Source organism: Ailuropoda melanoleuca, chromosome 10 (genome assembly GCF_002007445.2).
Source record: "Ailuropoda melanoleuca isolate Jingjing chromosome 10, ASM200744v2, whole genome shotgun sequence".
NCBI classification, from domain to species: Eukaryota; Metazoa; Chordata; class Mammalia; order Carnivora; family Ursidae; genus Ailuropoda; species Ailuropoda melanoleuca.
Window position 1 is genome coordinate 16,446,850 of NC_048227.1, and position 26,885 is coordinate 16,473,734.

The 26,885-nt window shown below is 50.5% G+C and overlaps 3 protein-coding genes across 9 annotated transcripts in view; 2 read left to right on the forward strand and 1 right to left on the reverse strand.

The window, feature by feature from the left end:
• QPRT (quinolinate phosphoribosyltransferase) overlaps window positions 1–6,688 on the forward strand; it is a 21,257-nt gene extending 14,569 nt beyond the window's left edge. Inside the window, exons 3-5 of the mRNA XM_034670131.1 lie at window positions 4,633–5,168; window positions 6,076–6,207; window positions 6,283–6,688. Of these exons, the coding sequence (XP_034526022.1) occupies window positions 4,633–5,168; window positions 6,076–6,207; window positions 6,283–6,501 (887 nt within the window). The 3' untranslated portion in view covers window positions 6,502–6,688. The remainder of the gene's footprint in view (window positions 1–4,632; window positions 5,169–6,075; window positions 6,208–6,282) is intronic.
• A 13,717-nt stretch (window positions 6,689–20,405) lies between these two features.
• C10H16orf54 (chromosome 10 C16orf54 homolog) lies at window positions 20,406–22,966 on the reverse strand. 6 transcript variants are annotated; one of them, XM_034670133.1, is made up of 2 exons: window positions 22,830–22,966; window positions 20,406–22,260 (listed from the first exon to the last, which is right to left on the reverse strand). In XM_034670133.1, exon 2 carries the CDS (start codon window positions 22,206–22,208, stop codon window positions 21,534–21,536), a length of 675 nt encoding a protein of 224 aa, XP_034526024.1. In that variant the 5' UTR covers window positions 22,209–22,260; window positions 22,830–22,966; the 3' UTR covers window positions 20,406–21,533. The 6 variants fall into 6 exon arrangements, with proteins under 6 accessions (XP_034526024.1, XP_034526027.1, XP_034526025.1 ...); XM_034670136.1 differs by having other exon boundaries at window positions 20,406–22,208; window positions 22,835–22,965; XM_034670134.1 differs by having other exon boundaries at window positions 20,406–22,208; window positions 22,830–22,964.
• A 124-nt stretch (window positions 22,967–23,090) lies between these two features.
• Window positions 23,091–26,885, forward strand: part of LOC117795030 (zymogen granule membrane protein 16-like) — a 14,670-nt gene continuing 10,875 nt past the window's right edge. For both annotated transcript variants that reach the window (XM_034670137.1, XM_034670139.1), the window contains exon 1: window positions 23,091–23,342. The gene's annotated coding sequence lies outside the window, so the exon portion shown is untranslated. The remainder of the gene's footprint in view (window positions 23,343–26,885) is intronic.

Genomic DNA, 26,885 nt, shown 5'->3' on the forward strand with positions numbered 1-26,885 from the left:
AGTTTGCAGCTACCCACGGCCGAAACCCCAGGCTTCTGCACTCACGAGCCGCTCATTTGGGCAGATTCCACCTCAGAAACAGCTCTCCCTTGTGCCCCGGCCTGCTACTCCTACGGTTCCTGCCCAGGTTCAGGGCTTCATCTCTTTCTGTCTGGCCGATTGCCTCGGCCTCCTTTCACCTCCCAGCCTGTCTCCAGTCGGTGGCTGAAGTGACCCTTCTAGAACAAAATCCTAATTCTGTCATTCACTTACTTGGGGCACCTGGCTGGCTCAGTCGGTCGGTAGGTAGAGTGTGTGACTCTTAATCTCGGGGTTATAAATTCGAGCCTCATACTGGGTGTAGAGATTACTTAAAAATAAAATCTTAAAAAAAAAATTCCCTTTTGCTTAAAAATTCTGTGATGGCCCCTAGGATCTGTCCAAATTGCTCAACTAAATAATTTAGGCCTTCTTCACTCTGGCCATCCCATCGTTCCCCTGAAACTCGCCCTTACGGCATTTCTCTATTTTCTTGCTTTTGAGTCTCAGACACCTGCTTTTTCAACCCGAAATGTCTCCCCCACCCCATCACCTCAGCACTCTGCCTGGCAAACATTACTCATTCTTCAGGGCCACAAAAACTACCCCCCTTCCTCACAGACACTTAGTCATTTCTTCCGCTGGGCTCCCACGACCCTTGGTAAATGCTCAGTCGTCCTTCAGCAAACACATCTGCTGTGTGCCAGACCGTGTTCCCGAGAGCTTTGCAAATAGTAACTCATTTAATTTTCATACAACCCTACGAGGTGATTATGTTTTGCTATCCCTGTCACAAAGGAGGCATCTTTGAGGCCCCGGAGATGTTCAATCACTTGCCCAAGATCACTTAGCTGAAGGTGGCCGAGGCAGTATTGGAACCCAGGCCGTGTGGTCCCAGAGTCTGCGTTCTGATTCATTCCACTGTGCAGTCTCTCTGCTTGGGTGAGTATCACCGAACACCTAGTATTAAGGAAAACAATATGAAATGGCCAACATTTGGCCATTTTTGACCTCTAATAGCAACACATTTGTATGGTTCTGTGTGTTAGGCACTTTGGATGGAGCAGAAAGCTCTCTGGATGACTCATTTTAGCCCCCAGAGTAGAGCATGGCTGTAGAACAAGGAGCCGACTGAGCATGTGACCTTATAGGGGGTCTGCAAGAGCCCCCTGCCAAGGAAGCGATATCTAAGAGAAGACCTGAAAGAGGAGTGGAGGTGAAGGGGGAGTCTGGGATGGGGGAAGGGAAGGAACTTCCAGGCAGAGGCACAATCTTGGAAGAGCATAGGCTAAGGCCTGATAGCTAAGAGGGAGAACTGCCCACTCTGTCACCCAGCAATTGGTACCTGGCACAGAGCAGGCGTTCGAGAAGGATTTGTCAAAAGAATAAATGAAAACTGCCGAGAATCGGCCGGAGCTGATAGAATGAAAGTGGGGTTTTCAGCAGGAGAGGGATTTACTTTTTTATTGTCTTATTTTAAAGTCAGGTGTAGGGGCGCCTGGGTGGCGCAGTCATTAAGCGTCTGCCTTCGGCTCANTGAGAATCGGCCGGAGCTGATAGAATGAAAGTGGGGTTTTCAGCAGGAGGGATTTACTTTTTTATTGTCTTATTTTATTTTATTTTTTATTTTTATTTTTTTTTTAAGATTTTATTTATTTATTCAACAGAGATAGAGACAGCCAGCGAGAGAAGGAACACAAGCAGGGGGAGTGGGAGAGGAAGAAGCAGGCTCACAGCAGAGGAGCCTGATGTGGGGCTCGATCCCACAACACCGGGATCACGCCCTGAGCCGAAGGCAGACGCTTAACCGCTGTGCCACCCAGGCGCCCCTATTGTCTTATTTTAAAGTCAGGTGTAGGGGCGCCTGGGTGGCGCAGTCATTAAGCGTCTGCCTTCGGCTCAGGGCGTGATCCCAGCGTTCTGGGATCGAGCCCCACATCGGGCTTCTCCACTGAGAGCCTGCTTCTTCCTCTCCCGCTCCCCCTGCTTGTGTTCCCTCTCTCGCTGGCTGTCTCTCTCTGTCTGTCAAATAAATAAATAAAATCTTTAAAAAAAAAATAAAGTCAGGTGTAATGAGGTATAATTATAGAGAGTAAAATGGACCCTTTTCTGTGTATAGTTNGCTGAGAGCCTGCTTCTTCCTCTCCTGCTCCCCCTGCTTGTGTTTCCTCTCTCGCTGGCTGTCTCTCTCTGTCTGTCAAATAAATAAATAAAATCTTTAAAAAAAAATAAAGTCAGGTGTAATGAGGTATAATTATAGAGAGTAAAATGGACCCTTTTCTGTGTATAGTTCTGCAAGTCTCGACAAATCTATCAGTGGCGTCTATCAGTGGCGTCACCACCACCAGAGACAAAATACAGAGTAGTTCAGTCTGTCCCCAAACTCCCTGGGGCCGCTCCTTTGTGGCCATCCCCTCCCCCACTCTCAGGAAACCACCAGTCTGTTCTCTCGCTGTGGTTTTGCCTTTTCCAAAATGTCAGATGGATGATGAACTCACATAGCACATGGCCTTTAGAAAAGGGCTTTTTTACTTGGAATAATACATTTGAAATGTGTCCCTAGCGTGTATGTCGGTAGTTGGTTCCTCTATTGCCGAGTGGAATTACATTGTGGGGGTGCCTCATGGTTTGGGTATCATATTCTCACCAGGGGAAGGATTCGCATTCACTTTAAGAAGCAAACATCAGGGGCGCCTGGGTGGCTCAGTCAGTTAGGTTCAGCGTCTGCCTTCAGCTCAGGTCATGATCCCAGGGCCCTGCAATGGAGTCCCGCATCGGGCTCCCTGCTCAGCAGGGAGGCTGCTTCTCCCTCTTCTGCTCCCCCTGCTTGTGTTGTGTGTGTGTGTGTGTGTGTGTGTGTGTGTGTGTCAGAGAAAGAAATAAAATCTTTAAAAAAAAAAAAGCAAACATAAAGCAAAAAAAATAAAATAAAATCTTAAAAAAAAAAAAAAGCAAACATCACTGCAGCAGGGGTGGTAGGGGTGGGAGCTTCTGCGCCTCGGCTGTAGGGCCAGGGGCTTTCTGCCCAGCTGGCTGTGGAACAGTGGAGACGGGTACTATGTCTTTGTCACTTTTACTGACTGTTCCCAGCACCCAGCCTGGGGACAGCTTCTGTGTGTGTGTGTGTGTGTGTGTGTGTGTGTGTCAGAGAAAGAAATAAAATCTTAAAAAAAAAAAAAGCAAACATAAAGCAAAAAAAATAAAATAAAATCTTTTAAAAAAAAAAAGCAAACATCACTGCAGCAGGGGTGGTAGGGGTGGGAGCTTCTGCGCCTCGGCTGTAGGGCCAGGGGCTTTCTGCCCAGCTGGCTGTGGAACAGTGGAGACGGGTACTATGTCTTTGTCACTTTTACTGACTGTTCCCAGCACCCAGCCTGGGGACAGCTGACTCTAAGCGAAGAATGGAAGCCACTTCGAGCAGAATGTGGGAGAGGAAGGCCAGGAACAATCACTGAGGGTGGGGGAAGGGGGTGAAAATGAGGTGCTTGGCTTTGGGGAAGAAAGGTGGGGCAAGAAGGGCCTTGCTCGGGGAGTAGGGCAAGCCGGAACGCCTGGTCTTAACTTCAGCTTGGAGCAAAAGTGAGGAAGCAAGACAAACCCCCCTAACATACTATCCAAATAAAACCCCCTAACATGCCTTCCAACGGTCTCCCCTCCTCCCGAGGAGAAGCGCTGTGCGTCCAGGGCTCCAGCCCATGAGGCTGCAGTTCCTCTCCTGGCCAACAGATGGCGATGTTGCACCGTGCCTGAGCTCACCCATTCGCTCCGCAGACCTCAGGGGCGGGTTAGCCCTATAAGCGGGAGGGAAGGACCACTTGAGCACAACTCTTTTTTTGCGGGGAAAGAACTCGCCCACACTCCTGAAGCTGTGCCGCACAGAGCAAGGGCTCAAGCCCAGTTTCCCCCCGCGCGTTCCTTGTACCGCCCCCATCTCTAGAGAGAGGACAGTTCGTTGAGATATCAAACATGGGGGGGGGGGTGCTCCAAGAAACAGGTGCAAAGGCAGAGGGACAGACAGTAATGACCACGGGCCTCGTAGGTCGGACTCTGCCGCCAGTTTGCTGTGTGACCTCGGCCGACTTGCCTTTACTCAGTCTCCACATCTGTAAGGAGCTGGCCTCCCCGCTGTAAAACGGTGCGGCTGGGGAGCGGACACACTCCCACCCCGCAGGGGCCGCTGCAAAGGCTGCAGGCGAATCCAGGGCCCTTCTCCTCTAGTTGGTAAATAGCTCTTGATCCAGCGCTAGGCTTGCCGCAGAATATAGGCTGCTCAGTAAAATCTGATTTCGGAGAATCAACAGATAATTTTTAAGTGTAAGGATGTTGTAAATACCACCTAGGGTATGTTTATACTTAAAACAACAACAACAACAACACAAAAAATACTTTGATATTTGTCAGAAATTTCAATCTAACTGGGTGTCCTGTGTTTTTATTTGCTTAATCTGACAGCCTTGTCCAGCCCACAGGGCCCTCTCCCGGGACCCCCACCCAGATCTTCGCCCTGATTGGCTAAGCCCCCAGTTTCGCCCGTGGTTAAATGTTTTGACAGCAGCCCCTGACTCCCAGAGAGGCAGCCAAAACATAACCCTCTTCTCCTTCTTTCCCTCCCAGGCCTGGCGCTGCTGCTGCCCCCCGCCACTCTGGCCGCCCTGGCAGACAGCTGGCTCCGAGAGGACTGCCCAGGTCCCAACCACGCGGCCTTGGTCACGGGGGCAGCCCCCTCGCAGGCGGTGCTGTGGGCCAAGTCCCCCGGGGTACTGGCTGGGAGGCCTTTCTTCGATGCCATCTTTGCCCAAGTCAACTGCCAGGTCTCCTGGTTCCTCCCCGAAGGCTCAAAGCTGGTGCCCGTGGCCAGGGTGGCTGAGGTCCGGGGCCCCGCCCACTGCCTGCTGCTGGGGGAGCGGGTGGCCCTGAACACGCTGGCTCGCTGCAGTGGGGTCGCCAGCGCTGCCGCCGCCGCTGTGCAGGCCGCCAGGGAGGCTGGTTGGGCCGGGCACGTGGCAGGCACGAGGAAGACCACGCCCGGCTTCCGGCTGGTGGAGAAGTACGGGCTCCTGGTGGGCGGGGCCGCTGCCCACCGCTACGACCTGGGGGGGCTGGTGATGGTGAAGGACAACCACGTCCTGGCAGCTGGCGGTGTGGAAAAGGTACGTGTAGGCCGAGCCCCTGCCCTGGCCCCGCCCGGACCTCCCCACCGCAGCCCTTCCCGCTCCACCAGGGACCCCACCTCCTACCCCACTAGGTCCTGGTAAACAGTGATGGCCCAGGAGTCGGGGGTCCTAGACCCCCTGACCCCTTGGGCGCTCTATCCATCAGATGGATGAGTGGCCGACTTTTCCCCAGCGGCGCTGTGGGACTTGCTGAGAAGTTCAAAAGCGAAGGGCAAGCTGCTGGGAACCTGGTGTTGGTGGCGCTGTGACCCTGGGCAGGTCATTCTAGCTCCCTGGACCGGTTTCCTATTTTAAAATTTTCTTGAAGACCCCTTCCAGTTTTATTTATTTATTTATTTATTCACTCATTCATTCATTCATTCAGTGCAAGCAGGTGGCAGGACAGGACCCGTGGGCAGAAAGAGCTGCCTTCCAGTTTTAATATTCTTTTTTTTTTTTAAAGATTTTATTTATTTATTCGACAGAGATAGAGACAGCCAGTGAGAGAGGGAACACAAGCAGGGGGAGTGGGAGAGGAAGAAGCAGGCTCATAGTGGAGGAGCCTGATGTGGGGCTCGATCCCATAACGCCGGGATCACGCCCTGAGCCGAAGGCAGACGCTTAACCACTGTGCCACCCAGGTGCCCCTCAGTTTTAATATTCTTGAGTCAGATTGAACTCCCGTCCAGCTGCCAAATCTTGGTGATATTTGGCCATTTTTCTGATCCACGCAAGTGGTCATTTCATGTGGTTTCCCCTAGTGGGAGAGAAACCAGCGGCTGCTGGGTCTTCTCACTAATCTGGAGCTCGTTATCCTCCTGGGGTCTCTCGGAGGCCAGGCCCCACTCTGTGGCCTGTGCCAGGTGCCACTGAGCTCACTCTCTCCCTGGGGCCTGCCCCGCAGGCTGTGCGAGGGGCTCGGCAGGTGGCCAACTTTGCCCTGAAGGTGGAAGTGGAGTGTAGCAGTCTACAGGAGGCTGTGGAGGCCGCGGAGGCTGGAGCGGACCTCATCCTGCTGGACAACTTCAAGCCTGAGGTGAGGCGGGGTCTGCTTCCCAGGAAGGGGCCGTGTGGGGGGGACCCTCACCTCCCCTTGGCTTGTGTCCCACAGGAGCTGCACCCCACAGCCGCAGCGCTGAAGGCCCGCTTCCCGGGTGTGGGCGTGGAGGCCAGTGGGGGCATCACGCTGGCCAACCTGCCTCAGTTCTGCGGGCCCCACATCGACGTCATCTCTCTGGGAATGCTGACCCAGGCTGCCCCCGCCCTTGATTTCTCCCTCAAGCTGTTTGCGGAGGGGACTGCTCCAGTGTGCCGTGCCTACAGGTCCTAAAGCCAAAGAGGACCCCACTGCCGGTGGAATAACACGGTTTCTGGGGCCCCTCAAGGTTGCCCGTGTTTTAGTACCCGACTCTCGGGGCGGAAGTCTGCCTCGGCTGCCTACTGCTCGCCTGAGCCGGAGGGGCTGACTTCACCCCTGCTCATCTGTCCAATGGGTCTAATAAAGGATCAACCTTACAGATTTCTCTGGGTGATAATTAACACGTCGCAAGTGCTCAGTAACTCTTAGAAATTGCCAGAGCTCATCGACTCTAAGATGCACCTTTTTTCCCGCATATTACCTTCTCTGAAGTGGAAGTGGGTCTTTCACGGATGGAGTCTGGTGGACACTGTCAGCCAGGCATTGGTCATCCCATAGCCGTCATAGCCCATGCATGCGGCTTATAGATAAAACTTGATAACAATCTATGTTAAAATAAGCCCAAGAGAGGGGCGCCTGGGTGGCGCAGTGGTTAAGCGTCTACCTTCGGCTCAGGGCATGATCCCGGCGTTCTGGGATCGAGCCCCACGTCAGGCTCCTCTGCTATGAGCCTGCTTCTTCCTCTCCCGCTCCCCCTGCTTGTGTTCCTCTCTCGCTGGCTGTCTCTATCTCTGTCGAATAAATAAATAAAATCTTTAAAAAAAAATAAGCTCAAGAGAGCTCTTTCAACCGATGCCAGAAAGAAACTGAAAGTTATAAAAAAAAAAAAAAAGCTGCTTTCCCCCCAACCCTCCCCCTGCCCATGTGCACGCTCACAGGCTCTCTCTCTTTCTCTCTCTCTCAAATAAATCTTTAAAAAAAAAAAAAAAGGAAAGCAAGCATTGGTCATAGATTGACAAGTTTCTCTTCCAGTAATAGTATGTATATTTTATAGTCAATGGAATCTTATATTTGAGGATATATGGCATCAGACCTGAGATTCAGCTGGAACGTTCTACGTGGTTGATGCCCATGTGGTACTGGTTAGTAAGTGTTTTGCTTCTCACCTCTGGCTACTGTTACCACCTGTTTGGTCTGGGGTCCCCGACAAACTCCGCCATGCTTCCTCCACTTGGTGCTTGAAGGCCCTTTGGGTTCTGGCCCCATAGCACTATCATTAGTTGGGAGAGGGGGAGGGCATAGAGCAGCTGGGGCCTCAGCAAAGGTCATTTGAGGGAGTAAAGGATGGGGCAGGTGGCGTTCAGACATCAGACTTCTTTTCCTGCTAAGTCAGGACTCAAGGATCTAAGCGGAGGACGGAGGACGCAGATTCAGCCTCCCTCCCCCAGGGGCGTAACTGAATGCCCACAGAACCAGGGGCACTTCTGGGTGTCAAGATAAGGAAATCAGGATTCACAGATGCGCTGGGAATGGGAAGGCGAAACACTTGGGATCAAGGAGGGAATCAGAGCCCGACAGAGGCACAAGGGAGAAGTGTACCAGGAATCTCAAACCCAAACACCTCCAGGACCCAAGCAGATAAAATAAATGGGAGAAGCTGGAATAAGACAAAAAGAGAAGTGGGCTGCAGCCAACTGGGAACTGTGTAGCGCACTTGCAGAATCCCGATTAAGAAAGGAAAAGGACTCTAGGGGCGCCTGGGTGGCTCAGCCCGTTAAGTGGCTGCCTTCGGTTCAGGTCATGATCCTGGGGTCCTGGAATCGAGCTCTGCTTTGGGCTCCCTGCTCAGCGGGGAGCCTGCTTCTCCCACTCCCTCTGCTGCTCCCCCTGCTTGTGTTTTCTCCCTCCCTCTCCCTCTCTCTCAAAAAAATAAATAAAATCTTTAAAAAAAAAAACAAAAAAACCCCCGCAAAACTCTAGCAAGCTGAATCCCAAGCTCACCCTGGAATGCAGAAACGGGTCAGCCCTACAGGCACCCCCAGATCCGAGAGCTGGGAGGGGATCCCATTAGCAGAGGAAAAGGAAACAGATCCTGGGCAGGAAAAAGCAACCCATGCCTTCCTTGTGAGGGAGTGGATTTCCAGGCAGAGGGGACTGCAAGGGTAAAGGCTCCGACGTAGGAAATGGCTTGGATTGCTTGGTGGAAGATTTGAAGATGGGATCAAGAGAGGCAAGATAGCTAGGAGCTGGGCTGGGTCCAGACCACAAGATGGTAGGTCAGAGGACTTGGACTCTGTTCCGAGAACAATGACACTGAAGCTGGGAAGTGAGATAAGCATATTTGCAGTGTAGACCGAGTCCATCACACAAGGATGCGTTTGAGGGGGTTGCAGGGAGCCGATGAGGAGGCTGACGCAGCCCCTCTGAGTCTCGAATGTGGGTCATGGCAATGGGGTTGGAGACAAGGGACTGAAGACAGGGAAGCAGTGTGTGCAAAGGCTCAGAGGGCACATGGAGCCCCACGGGTTCAGGGCAGTAGGAAGAGTTGGGTGTGGCTGTGTGGGTGGGGAGATGGGAGTGGGGGTGGGATTGGGAGAAGAGGAATCTTACACCTCACTTGGTATCAGCCTACCTATCTGGCTACACTTCCTTCTTGCCTGGCCAGCCTGGCATTAGGTTTGGATGATTTCCCCAAGCTGCCCCATGCCCAGCAGAGGCCCATGCTCATTATGGCGAGTGTGCCCATCAAACTGGGTGCTGAGCAGGCATATGGTGTATCACCAACGCTGGCTGCTGGGTGAGAAGGGCCCATTGGCTGAGCGCCTTTGCTCAGCCCAGGTAGGTCTCTTTCCCTCCATGCTCATGAGGGGTGGGGGTCCCCATGAGGAAACTGAGGACTTACGAAATTAAGAGAGATGCTCAGGGTCGTTCCTCAATAAAGTGGTGGAACAGGGTTGGAAATCCATCAGTCACTCCTTCGATAAATATGTATTGAACACTTACCATGTACCCGGCACTATTCTAGACACCGGATAAAACAATGAGTAAACAGACAAAATTCCCCATCCTCGCGGACTTTATAGTCAAGTGAGGGTTCAGGGTTGGCAGAAATAGACAATAAAAACGTTTGTATCTAAGAATACCAAATGTCAAGTTCCCCTCATGGCCACCAGAGGGCACTGCGATCACACCGCCTTCCTTTCTCTGCGCCCATCTTCCTTTCTGGCTACCAAAGATAACAGCCGGGGAGGCTATGAACACTCAGCGCACCTGCTCAAGGATTAAAGCTGAGAAGAGGAGTGCAACAGTTCTTTCTCCACCCACTTTTCCAGCTTAATCCCCTCACCAGAGCCCCCGCCAACTGCTCCGGGTCTCCCAGCGACTTTGCAAGGCCCCGTGTGCTCCAGAGATTCCCAAAGCTCATATGCACTCACCAGCTTCCATGTGCCCACCTGCCCACCCCCTTCCATCTACTCACCCCTCTGCCCAGCCCTCCACCCACCCGCCAAGGGGGGCACTCAGTCCGGGGGGGGGGGTCCGGGAAGGCAAGAGGTCAAACCAGGTTGAGAGAGTCAGTGAACTCCTTGGGCATGAATGTGAGCGTGCCAAGGCGAGTTAAAAACTAAAGGCGTTTAAAAATGGCAAGACATTATGAGTATCTGAGAGCGACTCAACTTTGGGTCCTTAAAAAATCCCACTGTGGTATTATGTGGTGTGGACACGTGTATTAATTTATCGCTAGCCCTTCAAGACAATATGGTAGGTAACATGCCATGAATATTTCAGTACCTCTGGACTTCGTTGCAATCACTTCCCGAGTAATAGATCGTTTGGGCCGTTACTCACTAACATTTTAAGACCTGCTTGCTGAGGCCCTAAGTAGCTCGGCTTGTAAGACCAAGGACTGAAGGGAATCTCACCATGAGGCCGCGAATAACATCTCCACGGATCACTGCATACCTCGGATTGATGCCAGAGGATGAGGGCTTTCTTCATTTCAGGTATGGCATGCTCTTTCGATCCCTGGAATCTAGTACAGTCCTCCTGGAAAATGATCAGGGGCACAGACCCTCGTGCATAGCTCTAGTTTGGTGGACTCCCGGCTGAGCAGGGAGCCCAACGTGGGGCTCGATCCCAGGACCCTGAGATAGCGACCTGAGCTGAAGGCAGATGCTTTACCGACATCCCAAGCCCCTTCTTCTTGATATTTGGCTGCTCTTTTAGCTAAAGAAAAGCATTTCTCTTGGGATAATATATCAATATGTGAAGGACAATGCAGATTTATTAGAGGCTGGATAAAAATCATTCTTCCCCCATTAAAAAGCAACAATAATAACCCCTTAACTGTAATCTCACCAAGAACCAAACATATGTAATCTATTTTTTTCCCATGATTTGTTTTTTCTTAGAATGTTACGAGCCAGAAGGGGAATTCATTGAGGTTTCGCAGCATTTTAGGAAAAGGATTGTATGTAACACAGTTTTATATTTTTGCTAAACTAACTACCCAAAGAGACAGATGATTTCAGGGGCTAAAGCAAGCCTGGCATTTTAAAAATTCCGATTTAATTAGGGGCGCCTGGGTGGCACAGCGGTTGGGCATCTGCCTTCGGCTCAGGGCGTGATCCCGGCATTCTGGGATCAAGCCCCACATCAGGCTTCTCTGCTATGAGCCTGCTTCTTCCTCTCCCACTCCCCCTGCTTGTGTTCCCTCTCTCGCTGGCTGTCTCTCTCTCTGTCGAATAAATAAAATCTTAAAAAAAAAATTAAAATTAAAATTAAAAAAAAATAAAAATTCCAATTTAATTAATTCCAATGGATGAAAAGTGCACTGGGGCCAAAGAAGGAGGAGACAGCTTTTTGTCAGTTCCTTTATCTTTTCTGACAGTTAATTTATCTTTGCCTTTATTTTTCATTTGTTAATTAATTTAGTTATCAGGTTATAAAATGAAGAAGTGAAAGTCCCTATTCACCCCCTTTCCCTGGAGAGGGCCACTTTTCAAGAGTTGTTCTGAATTCTCTGGTGGATCTCTTGAATTGTAAAGAAGATGATTTATAGCTTTTAAAGCTCTATTGACTACGTCCGTGAAGGACAAAGAATTTAGCTTATGCGCTCTTCTATCTTTTCTTTATTTTTGTTAGTTTTATCATTTTCTAAATTTTATCTGTTTATTTAGTTCACTAATCTCTGTGCCCTGAGATCAAGAGTCGCCCGCTCTGTTGACTGAGTCAGCCAGGACCCCCTGTTAGTTTTACTCTTACCGGTAGTCTTTCTATTGTTTATCATTACAACTTTAAATAATGTATCGAATCCCCTCTTCTTGATGTATTAACATTTGAAAATGGAGCTGTAATTTGTTTTGTTTTTTTTTTAAAGATTTTATTTATTTATGTGACAGAGAGACAGCCAGCGAGAGAGGCACAGCAGGGGGAGTGGGAGAGGAAGAAGCAGGCTCCCAGCAGAGGAGCCTGATGTGGGACTCGATCTGGAACGCCGGGATCACGCCCTGAGCCAAAGGCAGACGCTTAATGACTGCGCTACCCAGGTGCCCCGGAGATGTAATTTGATACCATAAAATTCACCCTTTCGAAGTGTTCAGTTTAGTGGTTTTTAGTATATTTAAAACCATCATCATTATATAATTTTCGAATATATATATATATTTTAAAGATTTTATTTATTTATTTGACAGAGAGAGAGACAGCCAGCGAGAGAGGGAACACAGGCAGGGGGAGTGGGAGAGGAAGAAGCAGGCTCCCAGTGGAGTAGCCTGATGCAGGGCTCGATCCCAGCACGCTGGGATCACGCCCTGAGCTGAAGGCAGACGCTTAACCACTGTGCCACCCAGGCGCCCCCTCATTCGCATTTCTGACAAGAAACCTGATGTCATCTTTATCTCTGTACTTCCGTGCTAGTTGTCTTTTTTCTTTGGCTGCTTTTTCTAAAAAATTGAAATATAATCCTGATACTATAAACTTCACCCTTTTAAAATGCACAATTCAGTGGTTTTGAGTATTTTCACAGAGCTGTGCAACCATCACTACCAGCTAGTTCCAGAACATTTTAATCATTCCCCAGAGAAGCCCTGTCCTAGTTTGCAGTCACTGCCCATGCCTTCCTCCCCGGACCTGTGACAGTCTGCCTCTGTCTCCTTGGATTTGTCTCTGGCTACTTTTTTGGTGTGTGGTAAAACACAGGAGGCATAAAACTTACCATCTTGACCATTTTTCAGTGCGCGGTTCATCAGGGTGAAGTATATTCCCATTGTTGTGAAACAGATCTCCAGAACTTTCTCATTTTATGAACCTGAAACTCTACCTTTATTAAACAGTAACTCCCCTGTTCCTCCCTCCCCACCAACCACCATTCTCTTTTCTGTTTCTATGCATTTGACTACTTTCAATACTTCCTATAAGAGGCATAATACAGTATTTTATCTTTTTGTGATTGACTTATTTCACTTAGCATATTGTCCTCAAGGTTCATCCATGTCGTAGCCTGTGACAGGATGTCCTTCCTTTTGAAGGCGGAATAATATTTCCGTTGTATGTCGAGACCACATTTTGTTTCTTCATGGATCTGCTGATGGACATCCGTGTTTCTCCGCCTCTTGGCTACCATGCATAGCACTGCTATGAAATGGGTGTGCTTTGAGACCCTGCTTTCAATTCTTTTGGAGGTGAACCTAGAAGTGGAATTGCTGAACCCTATGGTAGCTCTATTTTTATTTTATTTTTTTTAAAGATTTGTTTATTGGGGCGCCTGGGTGGCTCAGTCGTTAAGCATCTGCCTTTGGCTCAGGGCGTGATCCCGGCGTTCTGGGATCGAGCCCCACGTCAGGCTCTCTGCTCCGCTGGGAGCCCACTTCTTCTTCTCCCACTGCACCTGCTTGTGTTCCCTCTCTCCCTGGCTGTCTCTCTCTCTGTCAAATAAATAAATGAAATCTTAAAAAAAAATAATAAAGATTTGTTTATTTATTTGGGGGGAGGGGCAGAGGGAGAGAGAATCTGTAGCAGACTTCGCACTTGAGTGTGGAGCCAATGGGGGGCTCAGTCCCACGATCCTGAGATCATGACCTGAGCCAAAACTAAGAGTCGGACATTAACTGACTACACACCACCCAGGCTCCCTGGTTGCTCTATCTTTAATTTTTTGAGGAACCTCCATATTGTTTTCCCTGGTGGTTGCACCATCTGGCATTCCCACCAACAGTGCACGAGGGTTCTAATTTCTCCACATCCTCGCCAACATTATTTTCTGGTTTGTTTGTTTGTTTTAGAGACTGGGGTGTGTGCAGCACAGGCTCCATGCCCAGCGGAGAGCCCGACGCAGGGCTCCATCTCACAACTCTGAGATCATGGCCTGAGTCAAAATCAACAGTGGGACGCTTAACCAACGGGGCCACCCAGGCACCCCCTCTGGGTTGTTTTTTTTTTTTATAGTAGCCATCCTCACGGGTGTGAGATCTCAGTGTGGTTTTGATGTTCATTTCTCTGATGATTAGTGACGCTGAGCTGTCTCTGGTTACTTTTAGGGTTTTCACCTTACCCCTGGTTCTGAGCATTTGATTACGACGTGCCGTGGTGTAGATTTTGTGTGAGGTGCGTTGAGCTTCTTCGCTATGTAGGTTTATAATGTTTTTTCTGTGTCCCTCTGTCTCTCCTCTCCTTCAACTCCAATTACTCACATATGAGCCTGCCTGAGGGTGCTCTACGGCTCACTAATGTGCTTTGCATTAGAAAAAAATTCTTTTTCTCTGTATGTTTCATTTTGGATAATTTCTATTGCTCTGCCTTCCACTCGACTAATCTTTTCTTCCCCGATGTCTAATTTACTGCTGATCCCATCCAGTGTATTTTTCATCTCTGATACTGTCATTTTCTTAAAAAAAAAAAAAAAGGTTTATTTTTTTAAGTAATCTCCACACCCAACATGGGGCTCAAAGTCACAACCTCGAGAGCAAGAGCTGTACGCTCCCCTGGGTCAGCCAGGTGGCCCCCAACCTTGTAATTTTCATTTCTAGAAGTTTGATTTATGTCTTTTTTATATCTCCATGTCTCTGTTTAACTTTTTTAACGTATGAAATACAGTTATGACAGTTGTTTAATGTCCTTTTCTGCTCATTTTAATTTATTTTGTCAGTTCTGAGTTGGTTTCAACTGATCGATCATTCTCCTCATCATTCTTCATATGTTTCCTGCCTTTCTACCTGCCTGGTAATCTTTGATCGCTTGCTCAACATTGTGAATTTTCCCTTCCCAGTGCCAGGTATTTTTGTAGTCTGTGTGATTTGTGAAGCCGGCCCAGAGCAGTGCTTAGCTTAGGGCTGATTGCTCCCCACTACTGAAGTCAAACCCTTCCGGAATACCCTGCCCAAAGCCTTGTCACATTTTCTAGTCTGACTGGTGGGAAAAGGCCCTGAGTAAGGCTCCCTCCAAAGATGGCTCTTCCCCTGGTGTCCTCCCCTGTTTTCCTTCTCTCTGGGATTGTAGTGTTTCTGTTACTGTCTTTCGCTGTTCGGTGTCCAGTGTTTTGAAAACCGTTGTTTTGTCTGGTTTTGTTGTGGTGGTAGTGGTTGTTTCCGGCAGGAGGGTAAACCTGGTCCCTGTCACTCCTCCTTGAGGAGGAGCGGGGATCTTGGCGTGTGTGTTTCTAAGAGTTCCTCAGGTGATACAGGGTGCAGCCAGGGGAGAGGTTGAAATGTTTTTTCTCGGGGCACCTGGGTGGCGCAGTTGTTAAGTGTCTGCTTTTGGCTCAGGGCGTGATCCCGGCGTTCTGGGATCGAGCCCAGCATCAGGCTCCTCTGCTGGGAGCCTGCTTCTTCCTCTCCCACTCCCTCTGCTTGTGTTCCCTCTCTCGCTGGCTGTCTCTCTCTGTCAATAAATAAATAAAATCTTAAAAAAAAAAAGAAATGTTTTTTCTCAGTCGAATAGAAACTTTGATTATTTCCTCTCCTCCATTTCCTCTGTGCTCTCTTTCTGGAAACTTCTGTTAGATAAATATCAAATGGATCGATCATCTCTTAACTTTTCTTTCATATTTTCCATTTCCTTGTCATTTTGCTATTCAACCTGAGGGATGTTTAAAACTTCTTTTTTTTTTTTTTTTAAAGATTTTATTTATTTATTTGACAGAGATAGAGACAGCCAGCGAGAGAGGGAACACAGCAGGGGGAGTGGGAGAGGAAGAAGCAGGCTCATAGCGGAGGAGCCTGATGTGGGGCTCGATCCCATAACGCCGGGATCACGCCCTGAGCCGAAGGCAGACGCTTAACCGCTGTGCCACCCAGGCGCCCCTAAAACTTCTTTGTCTCAACACCTTCCTTTGATTAATTTTTTAATCTGGGCAATTATATTTTTTTAATTTCTGGAACTTTGTCTTATTCTCCAATTACCATGTCTTCTAGAAACTTCTATTTGTCTCATCCTGCATTATCTCATTTATGTGTTTCCTCCAGGGCTGGTTGTTCTGTCTCTTCATCCTAATCCTTTTTGGTGCTACTGAAAGTGAGTAAAAGGAGATCCACGTGGTTCCCCAGCAGGCCGATCCCTGAATAGGCTGCAAGCTCTGTGGGCAGGTGTATTAACTGATGAAAATGCTTCACTTCAATCCCCTCACCCAGGTGACATTTGGCAACGTCTGGAGACGTTTTTGGTTGTGACATCTGGGGGATGGCATCTAGTAGATAGAGACCAGAGATGCTGCCGAGTACCCTTACAGCACACAGGAAAGTCTCCCGCCACGAAGAAGTATCTGGGCCAAATGTCAATAGTGTGAAGGTGGAGAAAGCCCTGATTTAAGACCATCTGCGGGGCGCCTGGGTGGCACAGCGGTTAAGCGTCTGCCTTTGGCTTGGGGCATGATCCCAGTGTTCTGGGATCGAGCCCCACATCAGGCTCCTCTGCTGGGAGCCTGCTTCTTCCTCTCCCACTCCCTCTGCTTGTGTTCCCTCTCTCGCTGGCTGTCTCTCTCTGTCAAATAAATGAAATAAAATAAAATAAAATAGAATAAAATAAAAAATTTTAAAAAATAATAAAAAAAGACCATCTGGGAGCAGGCTGCCACATGTCACACCACCAAAGGCCAAGACAAAGAGGGACCCTTCATACCCATTCCAGGCACTTATTCGAGTTTGTTTAAAGGAGATCTCCAGGCGCGCCCGGCTGGCTCAGTTGGTGGAACATACAACTCTTGATCTTGGGGTTTTGAGCTCGAGTACCATGTTGGGTGAGAGATTATTTAAAAATAAAATCTTAAAAAAAAAAAAGAGGGGCACCTGGGGGATTCAGTCAGTTGAACATCTAGCTTGTGGTCTCGGCTCAGGTCTTGATCTCAGGTCTTTTTCTTTTTTTAAAAAAATATTTTTTAAAGATTTTATTTTATTTATTTGAGAGAGCGAGAGAGAACGACCAGTGGGGAGGGGCAGAGGGAGAGGGAGAAGCAGACTCCCCACTGAGCAGGGAGCCTGATGGGGCTCGATCCCAGGACCCTGGGACCATAACCTGAGTTGAAGGCAGCTGCTTAACTGACTGAGCCACCCAGGCGCACCCCCTCCCTTTTTTAAAATTTCAGGTCTTAAAAAATTTTTTTTAAAAAGAGAGAGATCTTCAACTGACGGTTCATAAGCCATACGTGGCCCACAGACCTGCTTTGTTTGGCTTTTATTAGAATACACACACATATATAAAGTGGCCAACATTTTGGTTGATTTTACCTAAAAACCCAGATTTCTAGCTTCTGTTGGAAAATCAGGACAAACATGATTCATAGAGCTGGGTGGCTGCTGTCCCTACAGACGGGCACGTGGTACCTTCCCACCTCTGTCCCCTGCTCCACTTGGCCACCTGTCTGCTGCTTGGCCTCTTTTTTTTTTTTTTTTTTAAGATTTTTTATTTATTTATTTGACAGAGATAGAGACAGCCCGCTAGAGGGGGAACACAAGCAGGGAGAGTGGGAGAGGAAGAAGCAGGCTCATAGCAGAGGAGCCTGATGTGGGGCTCGATCCCATAACGCCGGGATCACGCCCTGAGCCGAAGGCAGACGCTTAACCGCTATGCCACCCAGGCGCCCCTGGCCTCTTTACCCATGTGAATTCATGACTCCTGTCGTTTCCTTTTTTCTGGTTTTATCCCAGGGATGAATGCTGACTGTGTACCCAGGGATCACTGTGGAGTGGCCCTGAGATAATCTTCTCGTTAGTCATCTTGTTTCTCTCCCACGGTTACTATTCCTTGCAATAACGGCACAGCATACACATAATAGGAGGACCGTATCTGCGGCCCGTAGCGGTGGAGACTTGGGGATTGTCAGGTACGAGGAGCAGGTGAAGCCACGGGCATGAGTGAGACTGCTCGAGAGAAGCGTGGCAGGAAAGAACAGAAGCCATCCAGGAAGGACTGCTGGAGAAGGCGGACAGCAAACAAGTCAGAGACAATGGCCAGAGGGAGGGAAGGGAAATCAGGCTTGTGGAGGCACAGGAGCCAAGCAAAGAGAACATGTCAAGAAAAGAATCAGGACGTCTCATGCTGCCTACAGGAGGCTGTGCAGTGTCCTTTAATTAAAATATACAGGTCATGGGGCGCCTGGGTGGCTCAGTTGTTAAGCGTCTGCCTTCGGCTCAGGTCATGATCCCAGGGTCCTGGGATCGAGCCCCGCATCAGGCTCTCTGTTCAGCGGAGAGCCTGCTTCTCCCTCTCCCCTCTGCCTGCTGCTCCCCCTGCTTGTGCTCTCTGTCTGTCAAATAAATAAATAAAATCTTTAAAAATATATGCAGGTCATGATTTTGGTGAAAGCAGTTTCTCTAGAGTGCTGGAGGCATGCCGGAGCCCACAGCAGGTGGCAGGTGCTGGGGAGAGGAGAAAACGTAGACTGTTAGGACAGACAGCTCTTTCCAGAAGTTTGGCTATGAAGGAGGTGTGAGGTCACGTGTGGTGAAGGATGGAGAATTGGTTGCTGGTTGGCTGGTTGTTTTAAGGTGGAAGAGATTTGAACTTGTTTATAGAGGAAATAGTCTGGGTCTTGTGATGTCCTGAAGGTGTATCCCCACCATGAAACATGCAGGAATTCGGCATAGAATCAAGTAAACATCCTTTAGAATGCACAGCTGGGTTTCAGGAAAGTAAGGGGAATCCCCCAACAAAGAGGAACTTGAAAATCAGAGCTTCAGGCTATAGATATTGGCAACACAGGGGCTTGGTTTTCAGGTGATGATGTCTTGCCTGGGGCATTGAAATCCGAGACCCTAATACGAAGCTCCACCCTTTAGAGGGGGACACCCTCTTTGAAGGAGTAAACTCGGAAAAAAGGCTTTCCATCAGCTCAGAGGGCACAGAAGAACCTTGTCTGGTTCACCCTGAGATCTGATGGTGATCGAAAATCTCTCCCGGGAATTCGCTGCTGACAACCTGCCCTGGCTTGGATTTGGGGTTCAAGTTTACACATCTGCAGGGTCATGGAAGCCCAGAAAGAGTGAACAAATAACACGGTCAGGGTCGGTCATACCCTTGAAGCATCCTTAACAGGAGCAAACACAGAACCTCTACCCAGAACCTCTCTAGAAAGACACCCTCAACCCTGATCCCATGGCTGCCCTGCTGACTCTGAGTTCACAGCCCCAAATTAGAAACTTAAGAGGAAACCATCCGTCATGGATGAAAGTAAGCACCCTAGAACGCCAGACAACGGAATTATTCGAAGAATTAAAAGAAGGACTCAACATGAGAAAGTAATGAGGGTGTTAAAAATGAGTGGGAGAGGGCGCCTGGGTGGTGCAGTCGTTAAGCGTCTGCCTTTGGCTCAGGGCGTGATCCTGGCGTTCTGGGATCGAGCCCCATATCAGGCTCCTCTGCTATGAACCTGCTTCTTCCTCTCCCACTCCCCCTGCTTGTGTTCCCTCTCTTGCTGGCTGTCTCTCTCTGTCAAATAAATAAATAAAATCTTTTAAAAAAAAATGAGTGGGAGTGGTTTAAAACAAAGAGAAAGGACCAAGGGTGAAACTAACGCCGGGCCTGGCCATCCGTCCCCCTTTCCTTGGGCTCCTGGTACATGTGGCCCCTGGTCTGGGTCTGGGAACGTAAAGATGACTCTGGGGACAGCAGGCTGGGCTGCACGGCAGGAAGATCACATCCATCCACGCATGCACGCACCCCTCATGTCACAGCATCCTTAGAGGTCAAGCTAGAAAAGTCCCCATGGGGCATCTTGTTCAACTTTCAACTTGCTTGTACAGAGAAAGAATATGAGTCCCAGTAACATAAAAGTCACTTTTTTGAAGTCTCCCCGTGCGTGGGTGGCAAAGCCAGGTGGAGAGCCGGGGCCTTGCCTCTGCTGAGCCCTTGACATGTGAGCGTCTGTGCTCTGAACACTGCGTGTCTGCTGTGTTTCCCCAGTGGACTGTTTGCTCCCCGCGGGCAGAGTCCCCACAACCCAGTCCTGTCAGCTGATGGTGACAATGAGAAGTGACATGGTTATCCAGCTCCTGAGTGACAGAGATGGGACAGGAGCCCCAATCCCTAGCTTGGATCAGTTATGTGTCCCTGTCTTATGTCACCGGTCCAGTCCCCACCCCTGCCACTGGAGAGACTGAACCCCGGAGAGCAGGGTCCCCCCCCCCGCCGCCCCCAAGGCCTGGCTCAGAATGCCCTGCTGTTACTTCAGCTTCCTTCCTTCCGGCATCCAGGGGGTGAGAGGGGCGGTCCAGCCCGAGAGCTGGCGGCCCTCCTGAGCAGGAAGAGCTGACTCTTGGCCCCTGTCCAGCAGCATTTCCCGGGATGTGAAGCGGGGAGGTTCCTGGCCATTAAAAAGCACAGGGTGGCTGTTCCCCATGTAGGACTCTCAGTCATCCTTCCAGGGAGGGGCTGGGAGGGGAGGTTGTAGGATGAGAATGTCTAACATTTTCCTAACACTTGCAGACCCACGGGTTCTCTTTTCTTTTAACAAAGAAAGAGCAGATCTTTTGAGTCAATGAATGCTTGCAGGGGGGAGGGAGCAATGCCCACGTATTATCTTTGTTTATCATGTATTGCTTTTAGTGTCCTACCTTCTATTTCTGGCAAGTGATACTGGCTTTCCATTTGCAGAAGTGATACAAAAAACGTTCCTTTTCAAATAAATTTATTAAGCAAATAGTAAATCATCTTAAAGAAAAATATGGAGTAAATAATAGTACAGGCGGTAAAGTGGCAACGGCAAAAATCCTAACATTCATGACTGAAGTTGGGGAAATCAGACCCCTGTGAATGGAGACTCCTTCCCCTCTCCCCAGCTTCTGGTTCGTCTCCCAGAGTGGAGGTCTGCTCGGACAGACGGCTGTAGAGCCAAGGACATCTCTGAGCTCCATTTTTCCAGGTTGGAGCGTTATAAATAAGCCTGCCTCGGGGCCCATCTGTCTCTCCGACCCGATCCGGCAAGCTGGGAGGAAGGGTGGCCAGAGGCCGCATATTAGGAGCGGCTCTCTACCCTGGGACAGTTTTCCTTTCCACATTGGATCGAACTGACATCTCCTTGGCTGGCCTCCCTTGCCCTGGGGGGGTCCGAGTCTCAGGGCTGTCTGCTGATCTCCGTTGACGAGAGGTCCCAGCTGTAGGCCAGGAAGGGGCCTCTCCAGTTTGGCTGACCAAGTTCCCTGTTGCGAGTTGGGGGTCAAAGCCACAGGTGAGATGTAATAAGAGGATCTTCTGCCTGGTCTTGACCTCTGTGTGTGTTTTCCTGGAGGCATATCTGTGGCTCTGGGAGGCTGGCTTCCTGTCCTCTCCTGCTGGCGGGACTGACCCTCGTCACCCACATTCAGCCTGCTCTTCCGTATCCACGGGACCCCCGCACTCCAGTCTCAGCATCTTAGGTGCGCAGGGAAGGGAGGTGGACGCCTCCGCGATGATAATATTTTCTGCCTCTTTGGTACTTTGAGATCTTAATCTGCAATGTGATTTTGGTGGCTTCTGGCAGAGTCGGGCCCACCCCGATTCTCTGATTCTCTGTGCCGCAGCCCTGGGTTTCCCCTGCAGCACCAGCTCTGCCCACAGGGAGCCTGCCCGGCCCCAAATCCAGGGAATTGAAATTCAGATGTAAAAGGCAGGCAGTGGTGGGGGGTCTTCTCCCCTGAGGCCCAGGTATCAGCTTGGGCTCCCAGGCTGGAGCTGCAGGGCCTCGAGGCCTGGGAGAGACTCTCTGAGGTAGGACCTTCCCCAGGGGTCTTTCGGGGTTCAGTCCTCCAGGCCCTGGGGATTCAGAACCCCACACTGGTCCGACCTTCACGCCTCCAGAAAGCAGAGATCTGCTCCAGGGTGACCCGAGGCTGGAGGCCCCACTCAGGATCAGGGCTTCCTAGTCGCAGCCTCTGGGCCTGGGGGCTCCCCAAGGGCACACTGGCCTCCGGCTTCTGTTCTGGCTCAGCCCAGCTCACCAAGCCTGGGACGCAGGGCCTCTCGTCCAAGGCCTGGGGCCCCCGGAAGGTGCTGCGGGCTGGGGCCCTGGGTGGGGGGCGGGGGACCAAGGAGCTGGGAGGGGAGAGTGGGGCTAAAGGGGCAAGGGGGGCTGTCGCGCGGGCCTCCAAGGTGCCCCCGGGGGTGGGAGGGTCTGGGGCCCGGTCCATCAGCAAGGGGACCGCAGAGCCGTACCAGTCTTCCGAGCGCTCTCGGGGGGTGCCCCGGGGCTCAATCCACAGTTCTCCTCCCGGGCGCCAGACCAGGGTGGGTGCGTGGTTGCTGGGGTCTGGGTGCTGAGAGCGGCGGAACAGGCGTTCAGCCAACACGGCTGTCGTTAGGAGGAAGAGTGCGGCGAGGGAGGCCAGGGCCAGCATGATGGGGATGCATGGCCCGCAGGCCAGTGGGGGCCACGACCCCAGCTCTGCCGCAGGGAGTCCCATCGTGTGCCCAGAGGGCTGCTGTGGAGTCGAAGGCATCTGGAGAGACAGCGGTAGGGAGAGGAAGCGGATGAGATGGGGTGGGCACAGCCTAGAGAGAGAGAGGCAGTGAGCGTCCAGACCACAGGGAGGAGACAGGCAGAGGCCCAAGGGGCTCAGTGTCTGACCCGGGGAAGCAAAGGAGACCCAGAAGGGCAAGAGAGAGGCAAAGGCTGGAGAGCCAGGGTCCCTCCGTGGCTGCCAGCCGGACACTCCCGCTCACTTCCAGAAGCCCTGGCTCCCTCTCGGACCCAGGGGTGCCTCAGACAAAACTCTAAGGGCCCTGAGGGCTTCTTTCCTCCTGTCTAGCACCGCCCCCCCGCCCCCGCACCCCAGGTCTTCCTTGGGCCTCAGAGGAAGTGGTGGGTAAGGAAATGAGAAGCTCTCCTCCTCCCCGCCCGCTCCCACCCTGTGTGTGTGCGACCCCCGGCCACTGGCTGGCACCTTGGATGTTCCTGTGGCCTCACGACTCTCCGTGGAGTGGGTCTTGCTCTCTACCACGGGCTCCACCTTGCTTGCTGTCGTGCTAGGTGTCACCTGTTCCAGCCACCAGCCCTGTCTTCCTTGCTCTGTCTCTGCCTGCTGGGCCCTCCACCTGCAGGGGCCCTCCTGGTGCCTCACCTTACCTCGGGGCAGCCCCAGGGCTCCTGGCTCTCCCTTCAGAGCACTCCTCCCTGCGGAGGACGGTGCCGGGCAGTTGCCTCAAAGGAGGGCGGAAGGGAGGGCACCACCTGTTGCTGGGCAACGGTGCCCCAACCCCTCTAGCCCCAGTGGCGTGTTTCCTAGGCGACCTGGGGGGATGTGGTCAATGTGGTGGGGAGGCGTTTCCTGGTGAGAGGTGGGGCCGAACGGGCAGTGGTTGTATTGAACTCAGTCTCACCCCATAGCCAGGCCCCAGAACATTCTCCCGGAGACCAAGAAAGAGGTCGGTTGGCAGAGCACCGAGGCTCCTGGCTCCCCCCGCATGCGGTTGCCCTGTCCCTGGCCTGCCCACAGGGCCCCACCAAACCTGCTCCCTCCATTCAGCCCACACCCCCTCCTGCTTGACCCAGCCTTCCCCATGCTTCTCGTGAGCATATATCTCTTTGTCTTCAGACCATGTGGCCTCAATTTTGGTTGGAAGACATCTGTGAGGTGAGGCGTGGGTAGCAGCAGAGTAAGGCCTCTGGGAAGAATCCAGAATCCGGCTTAGGCTTATCTCCAAGGCTCTGGAGGTTTGCCACCCCGGTCCTTTCTCCTGGGGTGAGGGGTCAGAGGAGCCTGGGAGTGGGACATGAGGGAGTGTTGTCAGCCACTTGGGTCCCTTCGGAGGGCGACTGTCTACTTTGACTCGCTGGCAGACAGATGACAAGCAGGCCCCGCATGAGGGTTGTGTCGTGCCCAAAGTGACACAACCCATGTATGTGGGAGGGACGGGAGAAGCATAATTAAAAATTCCTGGTCTGGCAAGCAACCGAACACAACACACCTCTTACTCGGGATTAATATTTTCTTTTACTAAATGACAGCCATTTATTGAAAAAGACTAAAAAAAAAATACATAAGACTATACATTGAAACGTTATTGTCACGGGGCAGCCTGACTCACAGTGCTGTGTCCTGGCGGGGTTGAGGAAAGGGCTGGAAGGAGCACAAAGTGTGGCATGGGACGGGAGTAGGTGGAAATAGAGTCCGGAGGCTCCCAGCCCCGTGACACACGCTGAAACCTGGTGTGATTATAATTTGATGAGATCATAAGCCTTCAAATAAAACCCAAACTCGATACCACTGAACTGGACACTTAAAAATGGTTAAGATTGGGGCTCCTGGTTGGCTCTGTTGGAAGGACCTGCGACTCTTGATCTTGGGATCATGAGTTTGACCCGCACTTTGGGCGTAAAGATTACTAAAAAAAAAGAAATAAACTTAAAAAAAAAAAAACAGATTAGGGGCACCTGGGTGGCTCAGTCGGTTAAGCACCTACCTTCGGCTCAAGTCGTGATCTCGGGGTCCTGGGATCGAGCCCCGCATCGGGCTTCCTGCTCCACAGGGAGTCTGCTTCGCCCTCTTCCCTGCCTCTNCAGATTAGGGGCACCTGGGTGGCTCAGCCGGTTAAGCACCTACCTTCGGCTCAAGTCATGATCTCGGGGTCCTGGGATCGAGCCCCGCATCGGGCTTCCTGCTCCACAGGGAGTCTGCTTCGCCCTCTTCCCTGCCTCTCCCCCTGCTTGTGCTCTCTCTCTCTCTGATAGATAAATAAATAAATAAATAAAATCTTTAAAAAAGAACAACAGGTTAAGATAATAAGTTTTGTTACATGTATTTACAACAATAAAAAAAGTTTTAAAAAATCTAAGTAACTGAATAAATACATAAATAAAACCTGAAAATTACGTATGTTCTGTTTTAGTCTTTCCTTAAAAAAACCAAAACATTAGAAAGATACACATGATTAAAACCAGGAAGATCAGCCATGATCTGGAATCAAAATTGGATGTTTTGACTCGTTTTTTTTTTGAGAGAGAGTGCGTGTGATTACTCACATGAGCGGGGGGGCGGGGGCGAGGGGCAGAAAAAGAGAGAGGGAACCCCAGGCAGCCCCCACGGTCACCATGCAGGCTGACTCAGGGTTCGATCTCATGACCCTGAGATTGTGACCTGAGCCAAAATCAAGAGCTGGATGCTTAGCCGACCGAGCCACCCAGGTGCCCCGCAAGTTTTAAGTCTTTTTTTTTTTTAAGATTTTATTTATTTATTTGACAGAGATAGAGACAGCCAGCGAGAGAGGGAACACAAGTTGGGGGGGGAGTGGGAGAGGAAGAAGCAGGCTCATAGCGGAAGAGCCTGATGTGGGGGGCTCAATCCCATAAGACTGGGATCACACCCTGAGCCGAAGGCAGAGGCTTAACCACTGTGCCACCCAGGCGCCCCTGCATGTTTTAATTCTTAACTCTCCTATCACTTAAATAAAAAATAAAGCTTAACATTTTTTAACTAGTTCCTTAAAAAATTCAAAATAGAATTACTTGGTGATCCTGCAACTAAGAACTGAAAGCAGAGAGTCGAACAGATATTTGCATACCAGCGTTTATGAGCGGTGTTATTCACAGCAGCCAAAAGTTGGACAAAACTCCAATGTCCATCAACAAATGAATAGATAAACAAAATGTGATCTGTACATACATATACGCACAGACGCAGTGGGATATTTTTCAGCCCTAAAAAGGAAGGACAGTCTGACACCTGCCACAACAAGGCTGAACCTTGAAAACCAGACGCTCAGGACGCCTGCGTGGCTCAGTTGGTGAAGCATCTGCCTTTGGCTCAGGACATGATCTCAGGGGCCTGGGATCCAGTCCTGCGTCGGGCTCCCCGCTCAGCGAGGAGCCTGCTTCTCCTTCTCCCTCTGCCTGCAGCTCCCCCTGCTTATGCTTACTCTCTCTTTCTCTCTCTGACAAATAAATAAAATATTAGAAAAGAAAAGAAAACCGTATGCTAAGTGAAATAAGCCAGTCACCAAAGGACAAATACTGCAGGATTCCAGTTACACGAGGTCCCCAGAGCAATCAAACTCACGGAGACAAAGAAAGTAGAATGGTGGTTGTGTGGGGCTGGGGGGGAAAGGGGATTGGGGAATTGTTGTTTAATGGGTATAGAATTTCAGTCTGACCAGACGCAGACGTTCTCTAGATGGACAGTGGTGATGGTTGCACAACAGTGTAAACATACGTTGTGCTACTGACCCGTACGCTTAAAAATCATTAAAATGGTAACATTTATGCTGCATGTATTTTACTACAATACAAATTTTCAATAATAATAACTAATAATATAGAAAATTGAAACATAGAGAAGGAAATTATTGCTTGCAATCTCCTCACTCCCAAAGAAGCCTGCATTCTTTTTATCTTTTTAAGTAATCTCTACACCCCACGTGGGGCTCAAACTCACAACCCCGAAATCAAGAGTCACGGGCTTCACTGATTGAGCCCACCAGGTGCCCCAGCTTTAACATTTTTTTTTAATAATCTTCTGCTGGGCGGGGATCAGAACCCAGATGTCCTGACGGTCAGGCTCCTCCCACTCCACGGCTCAAGAATTTCTGAAAACAAAAATCAGGAAGTTACTCAAGGAGTATGTGCAAGAGAGAAGTCTCTGGGTCAGAAGTCTAGGAAACAGGCCTTGGGGTGGGGGGTGTCTTCTGGGTTGATGGGGTGCTCCTGGGGCTAAGTGTTCAGGGAGGACCTGACCGTACCTGGAACCAGCAAGGGAAGACTTAATTCCCACAGACTAGGCAGCCGGCTTGTGGGCTGCTGCGTGCGGAGTTCTGTCCCTGGGGCTCTTCCCTCCTAAGTGTGTGTGGTGGTTTTGAAACATGTCTGCAAACCCCTCGACATCCCTCTGTCACAGGGTTGAGTCTCGTGCCCCATCTCTTGAACATAGGCTGGCCTTAGTGACTGGCTTCTAATGAATGGAAGCGAGTAGAAAAGACAGCATGTCCCAAGTCTAGGTTAAAAAAAAGGGACAGGGGGCGCTCGGGTGGCTCAGTCGGTGCTCTTGTGGGTTGTGGGGTCGATCTCCCCTTCAGGCTTCACCCTTAGTGGGGGGTCTGCCTGAGAGATTCTCTCCCTCTGCCCTTCCCCTGCCTAAAATAGATAAATAAATGTTAAAAAAAAAAAAAAAAAGGGGGGGGGGGGC

What these genes read in the sequence shown, in the direction of transcription:
- C10H16orf54 (XM_034670133.1), bottom strand. Translation starts at nt 22,208, where the DNA reads ATGCCTTCGACTCCACAGCAGCCCTCTGGGCACACGATGGGACTCCCT.